Source organism: Triticum urartu, chromosome 5A, assembly GCF_056163025.1.
Source record: "Triticum urartu cultivar PI428250 chromosome 5A, HENAU_Tu73, whole genome shotgun sequence".
NCBI lineage: Eukaryota > Viridiplantae > Streptophyta > Magnoliopsida > Poales > Poaceae > Triticum > Triticum urartu.
Genome location: NC_141877.1, coordinates 433,292,179 through 433,300,887, shown reverse-complemented (window position 1 = coordinate 433,300,887; position 8,709 = coordinate 433,292,179). Strand labels below are relative to the sequence as shown.

Genomic DNA, 8,709 nt, shown 5'->3' with positions numbered 1-8,709 from the left:
CGGTTCTTCCCTTCGGAGCAGCCTCCTTCGAGGAGGCCATAGTTTCCTTGTCCTCCCCCTCACTTCCCTCCAAAGGCACGATCTTCAACATCCTGACTAGCACGGGATCCGGCCTGGTCTCAGGAAGGGGAGCCGGACACCTGATCAGCTTTGCCTTCGCTATCCACTCCTGTTTAAAAGGACAACTCTTTTAGGGGCGAATTTATGACAATTTTACAGGTAGCGAGTCCGGGCGCAAGGTTACTTACTTGAGTATCCGGGCGATTGCAGCTTAAACCTGCGTCCTCGGTCAAATCCGGACACATTGCTTGTGATCCGAAGAACATTTTATACATCTCCACGGGCGTTGCGCCCATAAAATGTTGGAGAGCTCGTGGTCCCTCCGGATTAAACTCCCATAGACGAAGGGAGCGACGTTTGCCGGGCAGTGTTCGGCGAATCAGCATGACCTGTGTCACCTTGACCAGGTTGAGGTCTCTTTCTAAGAGATCCCTAATGCGGCCCTACAACAAGGGCACGTCTTTGGATAACCCCCAATCTAATCCTTTGTTGACCCATGACGCTAGCCGTGGTGGGGGACCCGAGCGAAAGGCAGGAGGCGCCACCCACTTGGTGCTCCTGGGAGCGGTGATATAGAACCACTCTCGTTGCCACAAGCCGAGCTCCTCTTGAAAGGAGCCCTCGGGCCATAGAGCATCAGCATTCTTACTTATGACAGCGCCTCCACACTCTGCGTGCCGTCCCTCGATCATCTTTGGCTCCACTCCAAAAGTCTTGAGCCATAATCCGAAGTGAGGAGTAACACGGAGGAACGCTTCGCATACAACGATGAATGAGGAAATGTGGAGGATGGACTCCGGGGCTAAGTCATGAAATTCCAGCCCATAATAGAGCATCAGCCCCCTCACGAAGGGATCCATCGGGAAGCCTAACCCCCGAAGGAACTGAGACATGAACACTACGCTCTCACCGGGCTGGGGACTGGGAATAGCCTGCCTTTGAGCAGGCAACCTATGCAAAATTTCGACGGTCAAGAACTTAGCATCTCTCAACTTTAGCACGTCCTCCTCCGTGACAGAGGAGGGCATCCATCGGCCTTGAAGGTCGGAACCAGACATTGTCGAAGGTCCAAAGCGCCTGGAATCTAGAGTCTAGGGTGTTGGAACTCGAGGCGACGGGCGAACTTGTTTTGAGATTGGAGAAAAGGAGTAAGGCCATGGTCTCTTTATAAGAGGTTGAATACCAGGAGCCCTCCCCGTAACCGTTTGGGACTCGCCTTTAATCGAGAAGACATGCTAACGGGCACGATTGGGTTACCCACGTCCGTATTGATGAGAATCCCGTAAATAAAGGGGACACGATCTCTGCTTTGACAAGACGTGCCAAGGAAACCGCCTCGCAAAACACGCTGAGGTGGAAAAGTGAAAACGATTCGAATAAAGGCTTGGCCGTAGTGTGATGTCACGCTGCGGAATACGTCAGCGGATTAGATTTGTGTTAATATTATTCTCTCTGTGGCAATACGTGGAAACTTATTTTGCAGAGCCGGACACTACTCTTGGTGTTTATAAACTTTTATGAAGAATTTGGAGGAGGAACCCGCCTTGCAATGCCGAAGACAATCTATGCGCCGGACTCGTCGTCATTGAAGCCTGGTTCAGGGGCTACTGAGGGAGTCCTGGATTAGGGGGTGTTCGGGTAGCCGGACTATACCTTCAGCCGGACTCCAGGACTATGAAGATACAAGATTGAAGACTTCGTCTCGTGTCCGGATGGGACTTTCCTTGGCGTGGAAGGCAAGCTTGGCGATGCGGATATTCAAGATCTCCTACCATTGTAACCGACTTTGTGTAACCCTAATCCTCTCCGGTGTCTATATAAACCGGAGGGTTTTAGTCCGTAGGACAACTTCATCATACAACAACCATACCATAGGCTAGCTTTTAGGGTTTAGCCTCCTCGATCTCGTGGTAGATCTACTCTTGTATTACCCATATCATTAATATTAATCAAGCAGGACGTAGGGTTTTACCTCCATCAAGAGGGCCCGAACCTGGTAAAACATCGTGTTCCTTACCTCCTGTTATCATCCGGTCTAGACGCACAGTTCGGGACCCCCTACCCGAGATCCGCCGGTTTTGACACCGACAGTGACGGTGGCGCTCTCCGTCGTTACCCTCTAGGGTGCCTCGTCGGGGAACTCAGGTATCATCTGGTTATAGCGTGCTGGTGCCTTCATGCTTGCTTTGCTCGTGGTGTGAAGCTTCTTCGGCTTTGGGTGGAGTGGATTCATTGGTCTCCTATCATTTACACGTATCCTCGCAGTCACAATCCTCGGTCCTCACTATCCGTTGGCAGGATCGAAACTCCACGGCCCGGAGCGAGAGGACATGTGCGCTTGCTCTATCCAACGACATCTTGGTGTGATCGGTGCGTCGGTGTCCCGTGGTTTCCCTAGGCAGTGCGGTTCAGTTTTGCTTCGGTAGTCTAGGTCGCCTCATATTAGTGTGGCGATTCCTTTTTTCTTTTTTCTTTTTTTTTTGAGAACGCGATTCCTATTTTCTTGTTCGGCTGCGGGTTGGTCCCATCCTCGCCGCGACTGGTTTGTATGAAGTTTCACCTTGTATCGATTCGACCATTTGTGTTTTTTCTAGGGAGAAAGCCTGTTTTGTGTGGAAGAGCTTGAAAGTTCAAGCAAACAGACCAACCCACCATGGCACCATGTACAGGTGTACACCATGACGGATCGACCGATCGACGTGGCAGCCAGGTAAACCGAACGTGCGTTTCCCCGACCAATAGCGATGCTCCTTTTGATTCCGCATTATCCATGATCCAGATAACGCACATACGCCTCCCGGTCTCCCACTGGTCCATCTATCCAGTCTCCAGGCGCAAACGAATCGCAGCCGTCAGACGACGCAGCGGCGCCAACACGCGCCGTCCATCTGGACCTCCGGGCCCCAGCTCACCACACCCACAAATCACCGAAGCGCAGCTCAATACAAAGGGCCAAGCGCAGGTGCGGAGAGGCAGAACAGAACCACCACACACCGACGCACTCTCACTCTCCTGCCGCGGTGCGCCGTACCTGCTCTCTAGACAAGATGTCGTCGGTCAGTGCCCGCGCTCCCGTGGCCGCTCTCCGGCCGGCGGCGTCAGCGTCGAGCCCCCGGTTCCTGGGCGACTCCGGCCGCGTCGGCCTCGCCAAGTCCACGCGCCGCGACGTCGCCGTCCAGGCCAAGGGGTCGTGGCTCCCCGGCCTCCCCTCCCCTGCCTACCTCGACGGCAGGTGCATGGGAACATAACAATAACACATGATGCAACGCACATGCTGTATCTGTATGCTAATACTCTTTGTTGGATGGATGGATCAGCTTGGCGGGTGACAATGGGTTCGACCCGCTGGCGCTGGCGGAGGACCCGGAGGACCTGCGGTGGTTCGTGCAGGCGGAGCTGGTGAACGGGCGGTGGGCGATGCTGGGGGTGGCGGGGATGCTGATCCCGGAGGTGCTGACCAAGGCGGGGCTGCTGAACGCGCCCGAGTGGTACGACGCCGGCAAGGAGACCTACTTCGCCTCCTCCTCCACGCTCTTCGTCATCGAGTTCATCCTCTTCCACTACGTGGAGATCCGGCGGTGGCAGGACATCAAGAACCCGGGCTCCGTCAACCAGGACCCCATCTTCAAGAGCTACAGCCTCCCGCCCCACGAGTGCGGCTATCCCGGCAGCGTCTTCAACCCCCTCAACTTCGCCCCCACCCTCGAGAACAAGGAGAAGGAGCTCGCCAACGGTACCTCCCCAGTCCATCGTTCTCTGCTTGCTTCACCATCGTTAATTTCTAATCGGACGGCTCTTGTTAATCTTTGGATGTTTTTCGATTCGTTCAGGGAGACTGGCGATGCTGGCGTTCCTGGGGTTCCTGGTGCAGCACAACGTGACCGGCAAGGGCCCGTTCGAGAACCTGCAGCAGCACCTGGCCGACCCATGGCACAACACCATCATCCAGACCATCTCCGGCCAATAAATCCGTCGATTTCACCGACCGGGGAGGCTTCAGGTGGTCTGAATTGTTATTTTGGGGTGCTGAGGATGTACAAAGTGTGGAGGAGTAGGTGGACAGTGCAAAAATGTGTTGTAATCTTAAAAGCTCCGGTGGTGAAACTTTCTTCTTGTGGATTCGCCCATGGCTTCCGATGGAGGCTGGACTTGTAATATCACCCATGCGTGTTATTCTAAACATGGCAAAACATACTACTAGTTTGAAGCATTCGTCTCGAATTCGCTGTGATGATAGCAATAGTAAATCAAAGCTGAACTTCATACAAATACCGGACACAGATGTAGAACAGTGGAATCAAAGAAGAAGAAAAAGGATCCAGTATATCAAGTCACAGGTATACAACATCAGTCACAAAACTACAACTTTGTCGTATCGAATGTGCAGCAGCACAAGATTAGAGTCCTTCAAGGCTCAACATACAGTGCGTAAAAATTGGTTAAGAATTAAGATCCTATTGGAAGAGGCAGCCAACTGATTCAACCGAAAATTGAGAACTAATGTATGTATCCACATGAGCTTATCCTAATTAGCGGCTGCAAGTAACTCGGCACATTTCTTTTGTCGGTGCACTGCAGAAAACTCGGCGATCTACCCTTGGCACATACAATCCGGGGCAGGATAAGTATAGATAGACTGCTTCGGCTTCCTCAGCCGGATCTGCCCGTATCTACCTTTGTGGCCTGCCTGTACAGCCTGCTGAAACTCTGACCACTCCATGCTCTTGTTCGCAAATATGTGGCCAAGCAATGTCATGTTTGGCCTTATCGTCTTGAAATTCCTGTAGGCCCGGTGGGCCAACTGAATCAACCATCATCTAGTCAGGACCAATAAAGAAAGCGGAAAAAACTAGGGAATACAGCAGAAGCCAACAGGTTTTACCAGTGCATTATGCATATTGCCAGGAGAAGCAGAGATGAAAACATCGCTGTGCATGCTGATATGGTAGTCAAGAGCTGCTAGCACAGAAGCCTTCCCTTCAACATTAGCAAGTTCATCTGCCGATGCAAGGCTCCTCTTGTCTTCCATCAGCGGGAAAAGTTTGCGCAAGCTAGAGATCCTAGCTTCCCCTCCATATACCTTAATAGGTGATGTATGTTAGAACTTTCTACTTCCACTATGGAGAATAAGCGAGTGCAGAGAGTCAAACCTTGTGAGAGGCAAGATAAAATCGAGTTGTGCTGTCAAAGCCAAGCGCTACTAGTATCAACCCAATCTCTTCTGGAGTCAACGGGCAGCGTCCTGTGTTTCGAAGCTCCTCATCACTTAACTGTGAATTTAATACCCTCCCTTGCCAGATAACTTGCCTGTACTTAGCCAGAGCTAATTTTTCAGCCCTACCACCGCCAAAGTCACAGGCAGAATGTGCAGCCATATCCTGAAAAATGTAGGTCAGCTTGAGATGTTTCAGAGTGGCAATTCCCTGAAGAGAACAAAAAAAAATACACATACGACTTCCAAATATTGCAGAAGCCCTTCCATTTACCTTATCGAAGCGGAGATGTAAAACTGCGTACTTTCCATCCTGATCTGTGTTTTCTTCTACGACTTGTTGGGCAAATTCAGTGGAATGCCCCTGGACTGGAGATCTCAAGCGCTTCTCAAGGGTCCTCCCCAATGAGATAATGTAAGGCACAAAAATCAGAGCTTCAAAGTTAACTTTACAGCGCAGGCGTTGAATGTCCACGGGCAAATCATCAAATGCAAGGCGGTGAGAAAAGGGGGCAATGGCTGCAATGCCATAGCTGACAAGGGAAACAACACGTACATGAGATTCTCGGTGAAGGATTCCCCTCACAAAGTAACCAACTATTGAAGTTAGATCACAAATTATAATGTTAATGCTACAAAGCCTGTTCAGTGGCCATCAACCTGGGCTAAACATGAACTGCAGTTTCTTAGCATTATTATGCCATGCAATATATGTCAAATACTCCCACTGTTCACAAATACTCCCTCCGTTCCTAAATATTTGTCTTTCTAGACATTTCAAATGACTACTACATACGGATGTATGTAGACATATTTTAGAGTGTAGATTCACTCATTTTGCTCCGTATGTAGTCACTTGTTGAAATGCCTAGAAAGACAAGTATTTAGGAACGGAGGGAGTATAAGATGTTTTGGATATTCTAATATGGACTACATACGGACTGCAATGAGTAAACAAACAGACTAAAACGTGTGTACATACATCTGATTCAGAAAAAAGTTAGAACATCTTATATTTGTGAATGGAGGGAGTAGTAGTTTAGTTTTGCAACATGTGTCAGTACAAAGGGTACTGCAGACCTTCACTTATCAAGGGGTCAAGAGAAGTGACTATATGACCAAAGAAATCACAAACCTTTGCAGGATAGGACTGACATTCTCTATATACCAATTAGCTGAGGCATGAACAGGTGCAGTTTTTACTCTTGTAGCACGTATTCCTGTGCCATAGAACTCTCTTGTGCTCCACGCAAATTCTTTTGGTGGAATTCTCACTATTGAAACCTCGCCTTTTAGGGTGTTAATAAAGTGATCCACATTGAAAATATCTCCAAATAAGCTGCAACACAACTAAAACTTTCACTTCCAATTTAACAGGAGAATAAAAAAACTAACAAGATACAGTAGTACGCTGAAACTTCAAAAGCACCTTGAATCTTTCCAAACAGGGTTTACTTCAAGATGTGGAATCACAAGAGTAGCATTCAGAATCTTAGCAACCGCAACAGCATCACATATCTAGAGAACAAAAAGAAAGAGACAGATGATCTAAAATCTCAACCAAGCAAGTTGTCTTAAATCTAACATCATGAATCTGGTACATAAAAAGTGTGTTACCCCCATTCTTTGCTGGTTCAGGCCACCATCAAGAAATACTTGTATGTACCCACTAGGTTCCGAAGGTAACCCTACACTTTATATAACCAAATGCTTAGTGATCTGTCGCAGCTGGAGGCATATCATTACATAACCATGTTATCTCAGAGTGTTACCACGAGTAATCGATGATCTTATGCATGGTTTCCACCCCTGGTCAGGCAAGGGTGTCCAGATCTCTCTCTTTTGTTCATCTGGCTGTAACAGAAAGCAAGTTACAAATAGACTTCAACATAACTACTTCCATTTTTCATCTGAGTTTTGAATACTCACTATTGTCCATCGCAAAGACGCGTTCAAAAGAGACTCGTGCATTGGCTTAGGGGCATTCCACTCCTGCAATATACACGCTGTCCACATGATTAATCTTAAAAAGACAATATTGCAGTTTGCAGAAATACTTACTAAGGTCTACTTGAGTTGCCAATCTATCTTCATAACCATAGTAATCCAGTACATATGTTATTCCCGGTATTTTCATGTACTCATACAGTCCCACACTGCCGCAAAATGCATATAAAATCTACTCCCTCCGTCCCAAAATTCTTGTCTCAGATTTGTCTAAATACGGGTGTATCAAGTCATGTTTTAGTATTAGATACATCCGTATCTAGACGAATCTAAGACAAGAATTTTGGGACGGAGGGAGTGGTAATCAAACATTGTAGACCACTGCCCAAACCAAAATATTCGATGCAACTGGCATGATGCTATCCATCAAAAGAATCCAGATCTTCACATAGCTTGCACACTTTGCTTATTTACAGGTAACTCTGCGTCAACATACATACACCAACTAAACTAATGTAATTTCTTAACAACGAGAGAGAGAAAATTCATGAATTCACCACACCATTTCGCCCTGCACATGCCGGACTCCCCAACCGTACCAATCCGTCTACTATCCAAGACCCCACAGGATCGGACTCGGGAAAGTGGCAAACTAGCAAGGAGAAGCGTAGGAAGCAGCTAGAAAAGCAGAAAATCGCCAACGCCAATACGACGCTACACCGGCTCAAATCGAACCGCCTGGAGAGGGGGATGGGACTAGGGGACGCACCGAGAATAGGGAAGGGAAGGCGCGGCCGAGCGGGGAGAACAGCGCGGGGAAAATAGCCGGGAGGAGCACGACAGCGGCTGCGGCAGCCAACACCGGGCCCCTCGCCGGAGGCGACGAAGCCGACGGCCGCCGCATCTCCCCCGTCTCAGGTGCGAAGACCAGGTGGAAGGGATGGACTGACCTGACTGAGCCCGGCTAGGAGGTGGAAGTGGGCCTACTGTGTTCGAAATTGGCCCATCCATTTCGTCGGACGGGAGAAGGGAGCAACTAGTTAACAAGCGCTCCTTCGAGAGCCTCGCAACGATCAACGCCATTTGGCGCGTTCTCAGTCATTTGCCACGTGTCGCGCTTTGGACGCTCTCTTCGGATTTTATTTTTTTTTATTTTTCCGCACACGTTTTCGGCTTTTTAAACGGTTTTTTTCGGTTTTTTCGACGTTTTGGTTTTCCCCCAGTTTTTCTTAGCTTTTCGAACAAAAAAATCGAAAAAAAAAATTCACAAAAAAACGTGTTTTCTTTTTTTTTTCCTTTCGCGAAAGTCACGATTTTTCTTCCGCAAGAGGCATGGTTGTGCTTTATCGAGAGTCACGGTCGTGCCTTTCGGAAACGAAAAAAAACGCATTTTCTGTTTTTTTCCTTTCGCGAGAGTCACGGTTTTTCTTCCGCGAAAGGCACGGTTGTGCTTTTGCGAGAATCACGGCCGTGCCTCTCAGAAAGGGAAA

The 8,709-nt window shown here is 48.7% G+C and overlaps 2 protein-coding genes across 2 annotated transcripts; one reads left to right on the top strand and one right to left on the bottom strand.

The window, feature by feature from the left end:
• Positions 1–2,998: 2,998 nt before the first annotated feature.
• LHCA4 (light-harvesting chlorophyll-protein complex I subunit A4) lies at positions 2,999–4,270 on the top strand. Its single transcript, XM_048674498.2, has 3 exons — positions 2,999–3,292; positions 3,378–3,793; positions 3,891–4,270. The coding sequence occupies exons 1-3, from the start codon at positions 3,108–3,110 to the stop codon at positions 4,025–4,027; spliced, it is 738 nt and encodes a 245-aa protein (XP_048530455.1). The 5' UTR covers positions 2,999–3,107; the 3' UTR covers positions 4,028–4,270.
• Positions 4,271–4,344: 74 nt separating this feature from the next.
• Positions 4,345–8,216, bottom strand: LOC125509515 (O-fucosyltransferase family protein). The gene is made up of 10 exons (XM_048674497.2): positions 7,989–8,216; positions 7,202–7,264; positions 7,045–7,126; positions 6,890–6,960; positions 6,702–6,790; positions 6,408–6,611; positions 5,547–5,805; positions 5,211–5,438; positions 4,943–5,140; positions 4,345–4,861 (listed from the first exon to the last, which is right to left on the bottom strand). Exons 1-10 carry the CDS (start codon positions 8,121–8,123, stop codon positions 4,652–4,654), a joined length of 1,539 nt encoding a protein of 512 aa, XP_048530454.1. The 5' UTR covers positions 8,124–8,216; the 3' UTR covers positions 4,345–4,651.
• Positions 8,217–8,709: the final 493 nt, after the last annotated feature.

Bases quoted from the DNA above. Each gene is read 5' to 3' on its own strand.
- LOC125509515 (XM_048674497.2), bottom strand. From the start codon at position 8,123: ATGCGGCGGCCGTCGGCTTCGTCGCCTCCGGCGAGGGGCCCGGTGTTG. The intron at 5,141-5,210 runs GTTTGACTCTCT...TCACCTATTAAG, and splicing joins TTTATCTTGCCTCTCACAAG to GTATATGGAGGGGAAGCTAG. The intron at 4,862-4,942 runs GTAAAACCTGTT...TGGTTGATTCAG, and splicing joins GCAATATGCATAATGCACTG to TTGGCCCACCGGGCCTACAG.
- LHCA4 (XM_048674498.2), top strand. From the start codon at position 3,108: ATGTCGTCGGTCAGTGCCCGCGCTCCCGTGGCCGCTCTCCGGCCGGCG. The intron at 3,293-3,377 runs GTGCATGGGAAC...TGGATGGATCAG, and splicing joins CCTGCCTACCTCGACGGCAG to CTTGGCGGGTGACAATGGGT. The intron at 3,794-3,890 runs GTACCTCCCCAG...CGATTCGTTCAG, and splicing joins GGAGAAGGAGCTCGCCAACG to GGAGACTGGCGATGCTGGCG.